This window comes from Passer domesticus, chromosome 4 (assembly GCF_036417665.1).
Source record: "Passer domesticus isolate bPasDom1 chromosome 4, bPasDom1.hap1, whole genome shotgun sequence".
Classification (NCBI taxonomy): domain Eukaryota; kingdom Metazoa; phylum Chordata; class Aves; order Passeriformes; family Passeridae; genus Passer; species Passer domesticus.
In genome coordinates, this window is record NC_087477.1 from 56,306,655 (window position 1) to 56,325,465 (window position 18,811).

Consider the following 18,811-nt stretch of genomic DNA (forward strand, 5'->3'; position numbering starts at 1 on the left):
TTTTTTTCTTCCAGGCTATGCCAGTTATTTCAGAGAAGGAGAAGGCTGGTGAGTAAATATTTGCTCATTTTGTCATTTCCATGTTTGGAAATGTTGGTATTTGGAATACCCTGTTACTTAACTAAGTGATAAAAGACATGCTTCAGCTGTGGGCTTTCAAACATATAGGATTGCAGATTTCACCAATGTCTGTATAAAGGGAATCTGTTGTTCCCTGAATAGCATAATTTCTTTTTCTAAAATGCAGTCCAGTTTTCTGAGTTATATTAATAAGGATGTTTGAAAGTGTCCTACAAAGTTGAATTGCAGCTGCTCCTTACATATCAGTATTCCTGTAGTTACTAATTTGTTATTTGGTGTTAACATGTATTATGATTTATTAGATGTCTCAATTAACAAACATGGATGCAAGTGGGTTTTCTCAAGTCAGTTGAATTTTGACTTTTGATTTGGTGTAAGCTTTATTGTCTATCTTTATATATGGCAAGAAATTTCTGTTACCTGCAGTATTTTCACTGGAGATTACAACATTTGTTTTGGCTAAGTACTTCTAGAATATTGAAAATTTGTTTTTCTGTTCTTTTCTGTTATATGTGTCCTCTGGACACTATATGTGCTTCGGTATTGCTATGTGAAATCTTTTACTGATTGCCTGCTAGACACTGTCAAATTCTTGTAATAAACACTAGGGAACTCAGCACTATCACTCTTGAGAATCACTGTTGGTTGCTTGTCTTTTATTTTAATTGATAATTTGCTACTGTACTTTGAACATAGCTTGAAAAATACCTCAAAATATCCAAATGCCACATGGCATTCAGATTTATGTCTGTTTTTTATTGGTGATGTTTTCTTGCATGACATTGGTGATGTCTCCTTATCAGGGGAGAGGAACAGGTTAAAAAAATATTTCAGAAAATGCCCACAGTAACAGTCAGTACTGTAAAAGCTGTGGACCTGTCTGCTCAGGATGTTGCTGCTTTAGCTGTTGATGTTCAGAAATAATTCCCAAACTCTGACCCATATTTAATAAGATTTTTCTTTATAGATTTCATAGGCAGAATTATTTGGTGTTTCTTTTCCTGAGGTTGTAAATTATGTCAAAACATGCAAACTGATTATAACTGGTCATACCATTTGTAACTATTTTCAAATAAAAGTCAAAGATCTATGCTTAATTTTTTGGTGTCAAAACTACTTATCATGTCAGTGTTGGTAATGATATAAAATGAATGTATTTTTGCCGTACACTTCATAACCTGTACATATGCATATAAGCCTCTCTCTCTTTTCCTTCTTTCCAGTCAGACTCCTGTGCTGTGTTTTTCTGTGGACAGTATTATATTCAATATTAATTACAAATATTAAGTGGAACTTCATGCCACATGATGCCAGTTTGCTGACATTTCCATGCACATGAGCACAAGCTAAACTGAGAAGGAATATATGGCTGCCTTTTAATCAGTTTTGGCTTTCATTAAACCCTACATCTCAGGAGATACTGAGGTTGTGATGGGTTATTTTGCAATATTGAGAATGCATGAGGAAGAGGATTATTAAGATCAGGCCTAATCACTTGGTTCTAGGGGCAGGAAGTGTTATTTTAGTTAAATGCAATTGGATCTTGATTCAGACAGTCAGATCCCATGTTTTGCAAGGGTAACTTGCCAGTATTTGATCATTGCTGCTTTCACTTCACCAGAATGCCATTACCTATAGTCATGAATGACAAAAATATACCTAAAGTGTGAAAGCCTTCAAAATAATATATTTTCTTGTCTGCTGTAAGAGAACAAAAGAAATACTAATTTTGATATTTATTTGGAAATAACGACAATCTAAAGTTGTCTAGTTTATATTATCATAAGCAAACTAAAACATATCACAAAACATTACAGAGCAAAAAGAATTTGTTTATTTTATTGCTGGCAAAGTTAATAACTGTGCTGGTAAAGAGACTGAATGGCATTGTATTTACAACTGGATAGAAATGCACTCAAAATTTCTAGTGAAACATCTTTTCTCATTTTGAGAATTGGAACTAATATTCTCTTCTAAGTCCCTCTTTTCTAGTTGCTACTATTTGATTCCATCTGGGACTGGAATAAGAAATGCAAGAAAGTAGAAAGGTTGTTATTACAATGTTTCTAGTTTAGAAATTTTATATGTACAGAAATAAAACCCTGTCTTAACAAGACTTTATATTCTGTTGACTCCAGGTACCTTGATATTTTCAAATGTTTTTCTTATAGGCAACCAAACATTTAGATCCTTAAATGGACTAAGCTGCCTAAGCAGCTTAGATTTCACACATTACTGCGTATGTTTATAGCATTTTTTAATCCTTTAAATGAAATATTTTTTTCAATTTTATATATTTTCCAACAAGCAGTAAATTTTGACATCAAACACAAACTCCATAAGATGGAGTATTTATCAAAAAAACCCAAAACGCTCACATACCATTTTTAGATTTGGAGCAAAGCCAAATATCTGAAAACATTGTTGCTTTTGTCAATTAATAGCTCAAGAGTTGCATAACAATTTTTTTTTATAGTGGAAAGCGCCATAAAACATGTAATTGCAAAGTGCCTTTGGCAAAAATCTATAAGTGATCAGTATATTGAGCAGAACGTTGGTCATGCCTAAACACGTACCCGATTGCTTCCACTTGTGTGAATTAGGGCATTGCAAATGATGTACTGTGGCATCAGCTATTTCTGAGTAATGCATTTTTAAGAAGTCTCAATATTGTTGACATTTCTGGAAATGTTGCAAAAATAAATCTTTCAAAATAATATTTTGAGGTAGAAGTTAAGATCAAGCAGTTTGCACAGTCAGAGAAAATGGTGGCTCAAGCCAAGAGATGACTCAGGACTAGTAATGTTGGCACCTACATTAAGAATGCAAGCCAGAAACAAGACTCAAAACACCATTTTTTCAGATTAATTTGTTTTTCTTTTGAGTAAATTACATCTTAGCATTCCTTTGCTCACCTTGCTGACTGTTGTGATTTATATTCTCCAATTCTGTACAAAAACTGTGAAGATATTAGAAGGATGGAGAATTTAGCACACCTGTCAATAATGTGCCTGGGTTTGTAGTGTTGACTCCCTTTAGGGTCTAAAAATAATCAGCATCTGAACCTTTGGTTCACATGGCTGCATATCAGAATCTGTTTTACTGATGCGATTCACACATGAGACTTCATGAATGGTATCAGTTAACTCTCCTCTAACTGTAGAGTCGAGACAGGTCCTGACACACATACCAAAATTCAGTACAATGAATCCACTGTGAGCTTCCTAGTTCAGTGCTGACTTCTGTTTCTGGAGCAGTGTTCCCAAAACAAAGGTGAAATGACTTTAAGCCAATATTAGAATTATTGCCTAAGTCTCTTTGTGTACCTGCTTCATGCTTTCCCAATTTATCCTCAAATATTTGTAGGGAATAGTGAACTCTGTTTGCGGCTTAGAAACATTGCTACAACAGAGCCAGTGGGAGAGGCAGAGCAAATATGCACATCTGGTCACAGACTAGCACAGCTTATTTCTCTTGAGGTGATGGAACTATGTGCTGTCAATAAACAGGGCAGAAGGTTTAGTCTAGCCCTAAACAAATTTTAAGTAAATATTAACACCTTTGGTCCATAATGTTCAGCATTATAATAAAGTTCTTTTAAGTGAGAATAGCAATTGAACATGCTTTTGAGTTTTCATGACTCTATCAAAATATTCCCTTGTGCTTTGAAAATATACTGTGGAAAAAGTGCATAGCCTTTTTGGGTAAATCTCAGTATTCTCTCTGACCAGTGCGTTAGAGAAATCTACTTCAGCACAAATAAAAGTGTCAGACCGTAATTCAAAGTACAACAGATTTGACAGTCCATTTCTTATCTGTGTTTTGGTGATCAGCAAAACAAGAGGATACGACATGAAGCACAGTAAAAAACAGCAGCATCAGTGGATCTCTTGCCGGCATACAGTTCTTGAAGGCTCCCCAGTGTCAGTATTAAAATATTGGCCTAACAATGAACAACTCTTTTTTTTTCCTGCATATATTCTAGATTTCTGCCAGACACTATTTAATGAAGTACAGGTTCTATTCTCCTTTGGTGTTAATTTTCCTGATTGTCTTTGGATTCAGAAGGAAGACAAATACAGAGATTATTAAAGAGGCCTTAATGGCAGGGTTTTTCCTCTCAAAGGCTCTTATTGCCAGTGTCAGGCAGCAGAGGACACTTGGTGCTCAGCCCCATGGTGAGATGAGCTGCAGAACAGGAGGTGAGGGAGTGATGACAAGGTGGGTCAGCTGCCTGTGAGAATTCACAGCAGGAGGACCTGGAAAATCCAGCACAACGGGTTCACTGCCCTGTAACAAGGCACATAAAAGACCAAATGCTTGGCTCATTAGGTAGAGGTCTTTTCATTCCATTTAATTTAACTTCAGCTCTAATCAAAAGGGAAAAAAATAAAATCTTCACTAGATTTTATAAACTTATTCTACATCCAGAGAAAGCAATTCTTTCTCTGAGCAGTATTCACTAGATGCTCTGTTTTCATAAAGTCGTTAAGAGCTCATGCATATATAAACTGTTTTGAACCTAGAGCAAACATTACAAAATTCAATTTGGCTACAAGATGTCAATTTCCACATAAACTGGAGAGAAATACAAGGTAATTGGCACAGTTACTAGTTTTCTGGCTGCCTTACAATAACTCTAGCCAGTATTGTAAAATAAACTAGGCAAAATGAATTATTAATTGTTCGACTTAGCAAGTGTTTTATCTGGTTTTAGAAGAACAGTCTTACTAGAGTTTTTGTGAGACCTTAGTATGAAGTACAAGCTTCTAGTTAGGTACTTCTTTTTTATTGTAAATGTTGCAACAGTTATAAAATTTGGTATTTGTTTCCTAAATAACAATGCCGGGGAGCACTCATACTTCAATCTGTCATACTGAAAAACAGTTATAGAAGCTCTGCTAGAAAATGCATGGATGATTGCCAAACACTAATAGATGTTAATAGATATATTTTTATTCTATTGCTATTCATTTTATTACTAGAAAAAATGATGATGCCAATAGATATTGAAAGCTGACCTTTTCTGCTAAGATTCCTAATAATTTTTGGTTGTTTGGTTTTCTTTATTTTTTTCTAAATGCAGTAAAATAGCTGATGTCAGGATTTTTGGTATTTGATTTTTAGTGGCTTATTAACCACACACTAGTGTAGTTGTTCTTCTGAATAGATTACTTCACTTTTAAAAGTCATACCATATTCACTGGCATGTGGGCATAAACATACAAACTTTAAAATCCACACAGCAGTGTGTGAAGCCAAAGGTGCTGTTGCAATTTTCTTTAAGTTTTGGAGGAACCAGGAGGTCCTAGGACTGCAGCTTTTGTACAAAAACCCCCTTTAAACCATGCTAAATGCACTAGGAGCAGGATGATGCCTAAAAAAACCTCATGGTTGCTTCTGGTATATTACTTTTGCTAGTCTTAAAGAGTGCAGGCTAGGGCCAGGTAGTGTGAATGTGCTCTGAGGGGAGCCAGTGATAAGAAGGCTGTGCACCATTGGAGAAGGACACAAAAGTTCAGGTACCAGCCTAGACAGGAAAACAGATGCTTTATGGAAGGCAAAAACTATTTCCATTAAAAAGCTTTATAATGATTAAGTATCTGGGAACTAGCAGAACCTGTTGTGCACAAAATTCCTCAGTAACCTTCTATTTTCTTTCCCCACCTGCTTTGTGGAGAAAGTATGAGCCATTAGTATGGACCTGCTTTTACATTGTTTGGAAGAGCTTCTTAAATCAAAATATACTGTTGTTATCTTCAAAGGAGTTTAATTTTTTCATATCTTTAATATAATCTCATTTACTTATATCTTTAAATGCTTAGAGAAAGAAGCTTAACTGTACTATTTCAGGCTAGTAACAGGGCTAGGCCATTATTTTTACATTGTATTATACATACATATACTTTATCGGACACTTTTACTTATAATATCTTTCTAGGCTCCTCGATGATTTCATTAATTGTGAAAACAACTTTAAATATTTATTTGATAAATATTCAAATGTCCTTTTTCATTTTAGAGGAGAAAAGCTGTGCCCAAGTTCCTTGTATTCCTGTGGTGAGCAATCAAATATTGATTTCTCTGCCAGTTTAATGTCTTTTCTTAAGTAATGAAATTACCTTATTCAAATCAAGATAGTTCCCTGATAGGAATAAAACTTCATATAATACCAGCTGAGTGATTACTGCTCCCAGCCATCATGCTAAACCTTTCAATCCAATGTGTTTCTAAGGCAACATGTGCTTCCCTATTTAATACAAGTTGCTTTTATCACAGAAATTATGTGATTACAAAAACAACACAATAATTAGCATTTAATTATTTTAAAGATATTTTATATTAATAATATTTCATCACAGATTGATATATTATAAGAATATATAAGAGACTTTATCACCTCTTAATGAAGTACAGTTAAAAAAAGAATAACTCTCTTTGGAGGTTCTTTCTCCAAATTTCTGTTCAAGCAGGCCAGCTCTGAGTTCAGACAAGATGGCTCAAGTCCAGTCCAGTTTTGAACACTTCCAAGAACAGAGCCTGTGCAATCTCTGTAGGCTACGTGCTCCACTGTTGTCTTGTCTCCACAGGGGAGACATTTTCCTGATGTCCAGCCTGGTCCTTTCTGGTTTCAGTTTATGCCTCTTGTTTCCTCTGCTCTCATCCTCACATGCACAATATGAAGAGCCCAGCTCCATCTGCTTGTTGCCTGCTGTGAAGTCCTGGGAAGCTGCTGGTAGGACCCCAAAGCCATCTCTGCAGGATGAACAGTCCTACAGCCTCGGCTCAGCCTTGGCCGAGTGATTCAGACCCTGTCCCACACGGTGCCTCTCCCCTGCACATCCCTTTTGTCAATGCCCTTCTTGTGTTGGGAGCATCCTGAAACTGGACTCACTGTCACAGGTGTGGTCTCACAAGCACTGCATAGAGAGAGATAATCCCTTCCCTCCATCTACAGGCCATGCTTTTATTGATCCATCCCAGGCTGCTGCTAGCTCATTTTACTGCCAGGGCACACTGCTGGCTCATGCACAGCTCACGGTCTGCCAACACCCCAGGGCCTTTTCCATAGAGCCGCTCTCCAGCCAGTTTTTATCATTTATTTATCCATCCTTACAGACTGTAAAATCCCAACCTACGAACAAAAATATTGTGGAAATTGTGCTCTTTGTTTTCAAAACAGAAAAGAGAGCAGGAAACCCAGGAATTTGTTTCTTTCAGTCAATTCAATTTTGTATTACATTATAAGTAATCATAATATGTCCAGATTATAGAACATCACCAAACAGACTGTGAACTGGTATTCAGTATATTCTGGTTACTGTCATATAATTAATTTTAATCAAGTGGCTTCTCAGTATAAAGTTAGGTATCAGTTACACAGTGACTGGGTAGCATTTATATTACCTAGGCCACATTGTAGTCTCCTTTTGAACTGGACATCAGAAACATTCTAAAAGAAGTAGTCCCTGACCAAAAATAGCTTTTATATCAAACATAATCAAGTTGCTCTTTCCTCCCTTTTTTGGCTATAACAAGTATAACAGAGAATGGTGATAACCAATTAATCAAGTTATTTCTAGGCTAATTTTCTTCAGACTGAGTTCATGGCAAAGACGTGTTGATTCAAATGAAATATAAACTAGTTCACTTGGTCCTAATTGATACTGACATGCAGTCATTAGGTCATGGTTTCCAAAGTAATGATGTGACTGTTGATTTGGAAATCAGGTGATGGTTTTTCTTTTTCAGCGTCCAGAAATAGAGGCAGCTTCTGAAAAGCTGAGGTGCCTACAGCTAAATTTTAAATTTAATTTTGACTAAATTTTAATAGTTATTTAGATACCTGAAGATGAAAAACAAGCTCTCTTTGACACCTGCTAATTTTGCACCAATTCTCTGTCAAGGTTACTTCTGGGCAGTAAAGTCTGCATGTGGCACAAAATTATGATGATACCTAGTCATCTCTGAAAAATGTAAGATGCTCTTCTTTGCTTCTTTGGGTTCCTAGACAACATCCAAAACATTTGGAATATATTATTCTCCTGTGTTCATATTTGAAAATAGGACTTGAACTGCTGAATTGTTTCAGAGTTGTTGAAGATGAACCAAAAAAAAAGTTGAACAATTTTAAACAATGTTTAATATGAAGAGCTTAGAGACTTAAAATTAAGTGTAACAAGATAACCTCTTTTTGTGTCTGTAAAAACAGAAGGGTAAGAAATTGTTTCAGTTCCAAACCACTGGAACAGGAGCTTGTTTTTTGTTGCTTATATGCTTGAGGTACTTACATGCTCACTTTATTAGAATAAGAAGTTGCTATTAAAAATTCTTAGGGAAAAGAAAGAGATCTTAGATTTCTAATGAGAATACATGATTATTTATCTGTGATTCTGTGACATGATTATTTACATTTCTCAAAGGACATGCTGAAAATGCAGGTTTTCAGAGAGAGACACCCAAAAGCACACTTTGGACAAGGCACACCTGGAGGTAAAGTGTCTTCCTGATGCAGAACCATCCTTGGCAGGACAATGATAGGTCTGGATGTAACTGCAGTGTCACAGGTGGCTTAGACCCTAGAAAAGAGGTTTCTTTTTAACTTGATGGAAATGTCAACCTGTGCTCTGTCTTCTGCTATAGCAAGTCATATTTGAGAGAATGTTGGCTTCTGCCCATAGTGTGTTCAGCCTGAGCAGCTAGACCTTTTATTATCTATAAAATGAAAGATACCAACTACACTGACAAAAAGTGGTTTTCCTCATCCTGAAGATTTTAAATACCTTGTGATATCTAGTCATCAAGTTTAACCATTTTCTCAAAATCTTCTCTCCAAACACTCTTGTAAAATTAGATTGCTTTTGCACATATCAGGAAATGGCAATTGAATCCAATGCTGGTTCTGTAATATGTGATAGATGCCCATGGTCATTAAAATACACTCGTGTACTATTCTTATATGCAAAGTCACTCACTTGCCTCATGCTTTATTAACTCTGTCAATCTACTTCTCTTTAATTTTGACTGTTAGTGAATTTCCCCTTCATGACATTTTAGGAAAGAATCAGATAACTACTTGAAATGATTGCTTAATTTGTAAGTATTACAAATCAAGAAGTAATGGAAAAAAGTTTCTTGATAGACAAAACTGCCAAATGGTCTCTAAACTATAAATCTGCAAGGAGTTATTCCTGCAGATGATCATTCTAGTCACATGAGTTTGGACTAAGCTTGGAAGTACAGATTTGTAATATCCCAGTCCAAAATTATTTCTCTGAAAGTTTCTCCATGTGAATATTCTCTTTAATTAATTTGGTAGGTCATTAATTTCAATCCCAGTCTATTCTGGATTGAGTTGCACCTGCTGCTGTATGTTGGCCTAAAAGAAAGAAAATATTTGGTAACCAATTTCAGAGTTCTAGCCAGGTATATCATATCTGAATAGCTGTCTATGAGCAGAATTGAAAGGTAAAGAGAAAAGTAACCATGAATTTTAATACGTATCAAAACGCAGGCTTGAAATTAGAGAAGAGTGGTTGAAATATCTGTTAAAAGGCAAAGAAAATAATTAAATAAACGATAACATCCTCTAGGCAGGTGTCTAATTTACAGTGTTATCCTGGGATGTGTTTTTATATTGCAAGGGAAAAAAAAGAAAGACTGAGACTTCAGTCAAGAATTCATCTATCATTTGGTTAACATAGAATACTGAATCCATCAATACACCAGAAATATTTTTCTCATGTAGTTACAATGGGAGGCTCTCAAAACAGGGATAAAACTACAGAATGCTCAGAGAATGCCAAGGCTTTGTTTTGGTGGTATAGCTCACACTAAGCCTTTGAATGAGATAACATTTTTGTGTCAGCTCAAGTGTCCTTCAGCAAGTGTCTGCTCCACATTTGTAACCCATATACCTGGTCTGGTACAACTTTAGCATGTGTATCAGGTTAATTAATTTTATCAGGAATAAATTCATCATTGTCAGTGAATTTGTGACAGGAAAATGAAAGCTATATAATTTTCCTAAAGTTTCTTTCCCCATTTTAGAAGATTTCAGACTAGTGATTTTTTATACAGAATGTCCTTAGGACTTAAGTCTGGTCTTGTGTTTTGAACCATGGATCCAACCTAGCATTCATAGGAAAATGCCTTTTAGCAGACATTCAATGAGCTGTTGCAGTATCAGACAATAACAATAGATGATGTAGAAGACACTGCTCCTGGCAAGATAATTAGAGTAGGATTTTCTTCTAGCTAGGAAGTAGTATTGGCTTTTTCAGTCACAGATTTAACATCTGCTGTTCCTTTCAACAGTTAGTTTTTGCACCTCATCTTTTTTTGTCTCCCACTACCACAGCTGTCCAAGTTTTACAACTCTGTTTGGATAAACATTTGACTTTTATGTGCAATTCCTTTTCTATTCCTGTAAAAGAATGAGTGGACATCAAATAGAGGTGGCAGATTCAAAACAAACAGGGGGAGACAATCAAGAACTGAACTGTGGAGCTCCTCACCTCAGAAGACTAAAGATGCTAAAGTTATACACAGCTTTAGAAAAAAACTAAGCAAACTAGTAACAGAGAAATTAATAAATATAACACTTTCTTCAATCAAATTAATAGAAGTTCTTACCAATGTCTTTTGCAGGACTCATCCAAATCATAACCCTCTATACACCAAATCAAAACTTGCCTAGAATGCCAAATTGGTAAAGCAATACATTCTCTGAATATTGAATTTGATTTTAATGGATCAAAGCTGGTATTTTGTAGTAAAAGTCTACTGAATATTCAGTCCTAATATGTACACCAAATATATTTTATAGCATGGGTGTTGTTTTTGTTTTGTAAGAGGCATATTTTCCCCCAGGAAATGGTACAAATTATCCATCATTAAATTAAGAATCCTATATAATTTATACAACAACAGCAAAAGATGTCTAGATGTTAGGAAACTTTCTATCAAAACCTAGAGGGATCTTAAAATTTGCAGAAAACTAACTGATGATCAGAATCAAGTAAATCAATGCAATTCTTCAGCTTAGTAAATAGCAAAGAGAAAAATATGAGTGCATCTCATAAGACTATAAAAACACAAACATAACCAAAGAACACACTAAAAACTGTAAAGATATATATATTACACTTGTCATCAAAACTTGGCATCATTTTGTCTTTAATGAGGAAATGGACATTGGAAAACTAACCAAGAAAGTTTCCAGTCTAAGAAGTTGCTACATGTATTAACTTTTGCAAAACATTTCAAAGGCATTTCCAGAGAGGCAATGTATGCCACATTAGACAAACTAAGACAAATAAGAAACAGATGTCATTTCATAAAGCAAATCTAGATAAAAATCTTCAGCAAAGAAAATTGCATTTATTTCTATTAAAAGAGAGAGATAAGAAATAAGCCATGTTTTGGGGTTTTTTCCTCAAAATAATCATTATAGCTTATGTAAGTTAAGCTAACTCTACTGATCATAGAAAAAAATTCCACATCTGGAAAATCTTTGTTTCATCTGTGTTGGGGTTTCATGCTTTTTGGTGCTTTGTTCACCAGTTCCCATGACTCTAACTTAAACCTCTCCCTTAGGACCATTCCAATTCCAATGGAAGAGCATTCCAATTCACCTAAAGATATAATGATCATTTCATTTCCTGAGATGTGTTATTTAAGCTTCCTTACCTGTTTCTCTAAACAAAAATAAATCCTCAAAAATAAAGCAACTTGGAAAAAAACAAAAGACAATGTATCTTTGTAGCATGCTGCAGTATGGACAATTATTTTAGTAGATTGCAGTGAGATCAAAAATTGTAATTGTCAAAGATAACAGAGAGGTACATTTTTTGTTATTGTAGAATTCTAGCTGATTTTAGCAAATAGAAGTAAGATTAGACACACTCCAGCACCAAAATTCACTATTTGCCATGAACCATTCACAAGCAGCACTGCTTAAAATCTGAATTAAGTATCGGCCAAATGCACACAGTGCAGACAACCAGAAAATAATTGCCTCCTGTATTCCCTTCTGGCTCTTTCCTATATAGTGCTATGCAATTGCTTATGAGTTCTCTTTGCTTCTCTACTTAGAAATCCAGGAGATAGATTTAGAAATATAATTATGACAGAAAAAAAGTAGCACAACCAAATACTTCCAAAATTGGGATTTTTTTCTCTCTTAAATGAGCTGTGGGCCAAGTCACAGATGTTTGTTTCATTGTCAGAAGAAGGTATGGGCTAAATAACAAAATAATTAGAAGGGCACACATCCAGTCACCAAGGTTTAAAGGGCACCTGTTTCATGAACACAGTCACAGAGCAGCATCTGAAAAAATAAACAAGAGAAGGACGCAAGTACATGAACAGAGTTGTTTCAGTTCTTTAGTTATTGTTCTTCCTGCTTGAGTTTTGGCTCATGTCACCCAGTAGTTTTCTAGAAAAGACAGAATTCTTGGAAGATAAGATTCAGGGAGTGTTTGAAACCAGCAATGGTAGGAGATTCACACTTACTCTCCTTGAGTGGTCTTGATCGAAAAGGTCAAAGAGGTTAATTCATTCTGACATCCTTTGTCTACCACAGACTTCTCCAGGTTTAGTCCTTTCTTAGAGGATTCAAATAAAAATTTATGAGCAAATCCTCCTCTCAGTGGAAAGGTCTTTACCTCTTGTAATGCATGGAAAATACACCTCAGTGACATTCTAGCATAAGAACTTGAACCACTGCTTTCACCTACCTCTTCTCTCCACTTTCCCTCCTGACAAACTGCCTTCAAGGTTTTTATGTTTGAACTTCTGCTGCAAAGGAGATTTAGGAAATTAAATTTCTTTTGTTTATAGACAACTGAATCTGATAACTGCACTTTTGCCTTTTAATTGTTTACCTATCATGCAACAGTTACTAGTTCAGGAGGGGAAAAAAGAAAAAACAGTGAAAATTAGCTATACTGCTGCACTGTTACAAGTACCTGGAAAATGGGGCATGAATTATTTTCAGCTGCTAGCCTAAATGTCAGGGCAAAATAATCCCAGGCATAACTGTAAAGACTGCTACTCATCTATCACTCCCAAACCATGCTGAGCTATTAGAAGGGGTAAGTGGAAGTCACTGTAGCCATAATTATACCTTGCATGCAAATTGTTGTCTGCATGAATGCTCACTCTATCAGCAACCTAACAACAAACTGGTGAAACTTGAGATAGCCTTACATGTGTGTGACAGAGAATAAAGAAGCTGGGGTACAGGGCTCCACATTAATTCAGCAGAAAACCACCCCACTTTTAACATCCCAACCCTATCAGCACTGAGTAAGCACTGCCTCACCAATGTCCTCACACAGCAGGAGTCAGGATGGAATTTGCTTTTATTCCTAATGGACCTTTGAACAGCAGATCTCACTGATAAGAAGCAGATTTCACTGATTCAGTCAAGTGACTGTCAAGTGAACTCAAAAGCATATTACTTTCCTGAGCCTACAGCAATTAGACACTCACCCATTCACAGAACAGTCCTTAAAGAAACATGAAAAGTGTGCTGTGTTCTCTGGTTTATGCTATAAATAGTAAAAATTCTGGAGCAAGTTACCTTGATCAAGAAAAAGCTAATTCATACTCCTAGACATTAGAAATATCCCTATGTTAACACAGAGACCATCAGCTGACCCTATAAAACTGTAACTGAGGGATAAAATAACTTCAGAGGAGCACTTAACACAAAACTCACATTTAAAAGCTGCCAAAATTTAAATTAAGGTTTATTCCTGAAGAGCATCCAAGTAGATTATTGTAAGAAAATCAAAGAGGCATATTTCTGTTCTTCAATGACATTAGAAAATAGGTATACCATTATGACTAAACTGTCATAATTTCTGTAATATCTGATTATCTGATTTTGAAAATGCAATATGGTATTTTTTCCTTCCTAGTAGTGTGTGTCCTTTCAGGGTTAGATGTGAAAGGACACACACGAGTGTGTACCTTAGGCTACAGTGCTTCTTGTTGAGAGCAGTATTAATTCATGAAGGAATGTGCTAAACCTTGTAGGTCACTAATTCATTTTTATTGAGACGTGGTTACATTTCCTATGCACCCTTATAATTTATTCTGGACATTTTGGGGCTTTCTGGATTTAATACCCAAATGAATTTCACAAAAAAATAGGGACTTTGTTCCCACTTTCAACAATCAGGATTGAGCTGGGCTCCTGTCTACTGGCCCTTTGACTCTATGCTCCTCTCCAAGCCATTCTGTCTTCACTTTCTTACCCCAAACATCTCCTGGTGGATTTTCCCAAGGAAAGTCTGTGCTGTTTCCAACCTCCAGTTCCAAAGCTGACCCCAACAAGCTTGTCAGACCTCTGACTGTGAATTCACATCTTCATTCTAAGGGATAGTTAATTTTTCTAGGATAGCTAAAGTTTTTAAGTGAACAAACCAGTTTTTCACAGTGTGTCCAGTATTTTTTAATAATATTATTTTTAGTTAGCTTACACAGAAACAAGAATAACAAACCCAGCATTCTTTTTCTTGAATCACTTTCCTTATTTTGTGAAATATACTCCTGGCTTAACTCCAGTCATTTTGAATAGCTTAGGATCTTACTGTAGGTCATGTTGTGTCACTTGAATAGGGGAGTCTTTCCAGCTCATTTTTCAAAGCATTTTCATATTCACAAGCACAATCATCAGAAAGAAATTACTCAGTCTATGATAAACTGTCAAACTAAGTCTGTCTCTACTATCTACTGCTAAGTTTTCTTGACACCTATTCAAAAATTCATTTCATTCATATTTTCTCTTTGATAATTTTCCATTCCTTCAAGCCTTTTCCTCACAGCTAGGAAAGAAATCTAGCTCCCCTGGGGCTATTTGTCATACACTCTCCACCCAGCAAGAGCTGACCAGAAAGCATATTTAGAGTCTGAACCAGAGCCTGGAATGAAACTTCCTCATTCAGTAGCACCTACAAAGGCTCACAAGCAGATTCCTCTATTAGCATATATAGCAGCCAATAGAGTCTACTGATTCTCATAAAGTGGATGTCTTGTCTCCTTTGTCTACCTTTCCTGTAGGCATTTTTTCATTATTCTTTTAGAGTGTTCATTCAATATGCAACGAGGTGAGCACACTTAATTATCTCCTATTTCATGTAGAATAGCTCACCAACTGGAGAACATGGAGCTCTTCAAGGAGAGTTGAATACTTTTCTTCACATTCTTGTAGTGTCTATACTTCATTTTTCATCTCTTGGTGTTACAGCAATCAGCTGTAGTGTGTTCAGTCACCTCTAGGAAGTCTATCTACCTGAAATGTTGAGCTAGGCACATGAATCCCTAAAAGTTGTCTTAATTGTCTAGCTACATATCTACATGTAGATTTGTGTTCAAATGCATGCTGTCAGTTTTTAAATGGAATTTATAGTCTGGCTTAGACTTCAAGCAGTAATTCCTGGGTTTCATTATGCATGAATCTGCTATGTTTGCAAAATATATATATATTCCTCTTCATGTATTCAGTGGGCCAGACTGTGATTCACCTTAGCACAAATAGATTGAAAGTTGTAACTGCCTGAAAGAGAGCTTTGTTTTGAAGGTGAGTCACAGTGTTGCATCCCTAACTTTTATTCACTGCCTTCTAAGTTCAGGAATTCAACCATTTGCTGTAAACTGAATCATTGAAATTATTCATATTAGGTCTATTTTTTACCCTATGTTGTTTTAATAAGCAGATTTTCAGCAAGCTGTGCAAACATTTGCCCCAGTACCATATGAGAGGACAGTTTGGTGCAATAAGAGACACAGGCAAAAAGACTTGGAAGAATGAAATATTTCTTGTAGCAGCCTCTGCTGCCCTTATTTCTTGGGAAATAAGTGTCTTAACGAGGCTGCACAAGGCTTAGAGAATTTGGTGTAGAAAATGTGTTTAAATACTAAAATATGCAATTCTAACTGACCAAGAATTAGGACTATGTGTCTGCACAGCCATTCAGATGATACTACAACAGCCTCTCTTATTTAATAGAAACTTTGGAGTTTCTTCAGAAATTTGAGGCTGTTAAAGACTGTCTTTTGCAGAATAAACATCTCCCCTTCTACCATCCCTTCTACAGTGCTTGCTGTGCTGGCCTCTATGCTGCACAGACATCCTCACCCAGACTCTGGGTACGTGTGACTTGCCTCTTTTCCACTGCCTTTAGTGACTCTCCAACCTGTAATTGTGCCCATTGTATTAGTCCCCTAATCTGTTCCAGCTGAACTGATTTTTCTGTCAATCCTTTAGCATTTTGAAAGGTATATCACACATTCACAATCAAACTATGTCTTACATAGACTGTTGATATATTACCATGCTCTTGTCCTTCCTCTTCTTGCTAAGGGCTACCATTCCTAACAGAGGTCCCCACCATTAACATCTTTTATTACCTTTCAGGGACATAAAGATCATATAACCTTGGTGCAGAGAGTGCTCTGCTGGGAACTGTAAAAGCAGTGTGTGTTTACAGTAACACTAGACACTGAATTTCAGAATAAGTCAGCATTTTTTGCCCAACAGGAATCCAGCACATTGGTTCTCAGGCAAGGAGGAGCAGAGTGGACTGAGGTCAGCATGTGCTTGCTGTTAATGCACAGTTCATTTCTTTGTTTCAAACTTCAGCCCCACACTTGCATGGCATTTTTTGAGTTTCCTTGCTTGGTAGATATTAGGAGCTGGTCTTATTTTTCTGAGTGCTCCTTTCATGGGGCTGTGATTGATAAAAAGAATATAGTATTTTCAAAGGTTTGCATGACCTTTTTCGAGTTCCACAGATTCATTCATGTCTTTCCAAACCATGCACAGCCATGTGATGAAGTCCATTTTTCCATAAAAGGGTATGGAAACATCTAACTTTCAACAGATTATGAAGTTTTGCAACTAGCATGAAGTTAGATCTGACAAGTGAGCAAGGCATTTACAGAAGAAATTGCAATGTTTTAAAAAATTGATACAATCTAAACTTCCTTGGTCAAATAGAAAAGATTTCTTTTGGATATATTTACATTTACTTTGTAATGCCTCTTAGAGAGAAAAACTGTATCTACTCACGATCAAAATATGCAGTGGATTTTGGTGAGCTATACATGTTTAATACATCACAAGTAACTATGACACCTTGTTTTGGTTGATCATCAGTAGTACTTTACTGAAAGCATTGTACAAAATGCATGGGCACAGATGGACAATGTACATATGAAGGTCTTCTATTGAAATTAGAGTAAAAAAACTTTTTCTGCAGTCTTCTCATTCTAAGGTATGGCAAGCCTTAAAAATGGCATAATTACTCTAGATGAAGACTAGTAAAAGGTGTTTAAACTTTGAAGGCCAAAATATAAAATCTAATTTATCTTTGATCTAAAATAATTTTTAATACCTGTTGATATTTTAAATACACCCTCATCTGTTGAGGATGTATTTAAAAACTTTCTTGAAATGTATTTTAAATGATACATTATTATTAATCCTAGGTGCTAGAATTTATTGTTTAGTAATTTGGTTGTCCAGATGCTGAAATTTTACAGTTCTTACATAGAGGATGAGGTTTTCAGCAAATAACTAGGTTGATTAGGTTGAAATGAGGTTAATTAGTAGCTGAATCTAGTCCTATGAATTGAAATTCAGAGCCGTCATGACTTGATAGGAACAAAGCTTTTCAAAGTTTGGTATTGAAGGTCTTATATTAAAACCTGGGTCTTAGTTGCCCCTTTGGTTTTTCTTATGTATTTTGATATACAGTTTAGATTTAAGTCTTGAACTTTTGAAATATATTTGGTTTATTCCTGACTTTTATAGACAGTTATCCAAGCTTAAATTTTTTATCAGTACACTGACAGCTGCTCCCTTCAAATTTCAAACAGTCTCTAATCAGTCTTTTATGAAAAGTACATCAAGAGTAGAAGGGCATACTTGTTTGTTGTACAGGAGTACATTTTCTCCCATAATTTGTTGTGGAAGTTTTCATTGAATGTAAAGAAATATTTAGTGCTTCCATATGCAATCTTTCCAGTACTTGACAAAAGGATACTAAGTTTGGATTGAAAAAATTTAGCAACGTCTAAGTTTTGACATCTAAACACGCCATCATTTTGCTGCATCTTCTGAAGAACTTTAATGTTTCTCTTTATTATGGTTCCTTATGCATAAAGTGTTGTAGAACACAAATAACACCACCAATAACATTAAAAAAAAATCTCCTGGGTATCTTTCAAACATCTCATAAAGACACACATATTCTATATGCCTTTGGAAAGTTACCAGCAAACAGGGCTATGTTTTAATTAAACCTTCAGTTATGAGTGAAGTTTTGCTATGACAAATTTTATGTCTGAATAGCTGGTCCTTTTTCACAGGGAAGGGGGAGCAGTTTTTCAGGGAACTACAAAACTTTCTGAGCAAAGCAAACCTACTTTCAGAAGATGTTCTTTCTAAAGAAGTTATGTACTGTGGTACTGATATAGGCTTTCCCTAACATTATATTCTGCTCATTTGTCATATTTAATTTTTTTTCATTTTGATCTTTCTAACTCCTATGTTTAATTATATACTACCTTGGACTTCCACCACAGCTGATACATTTGTCATTCTGTTTTACATTTGCACAGGGTTTTTTCCTCTGTACACACTTTTTTTTTTGTCTGTACATAATCTCCACAGATTAATTAGCCTTAGTTTGGAGGAAAACCATACACAGATGAT

General features: G+C 35.6%; 1 protein-coding gene across 3 annotated transcripts in view; it reads left to right on the forward strand.

The window, feature by feature from the left end:
* Window positions 1–18,811, forward strand: part of DLC1 (DLC1 Rho GTPase activating protein) — a 209,179-nt gene that overhangs the window by 84,243 nt on the left and 106,125 nt on the right. For all 3 annotated transcript variants that reach the window (XM_064418072.1, XM_064418073.1, XM_064418075.1), the window contains one exon: window positions 15–48. In XM_064418072.1, the coding sequence (XP_064274142.1) occupies window positions 15–48 (34 nt within the window). The remainder of the gene's footprint in view (window positions 1–14; window positions 49–18,811) is intronic.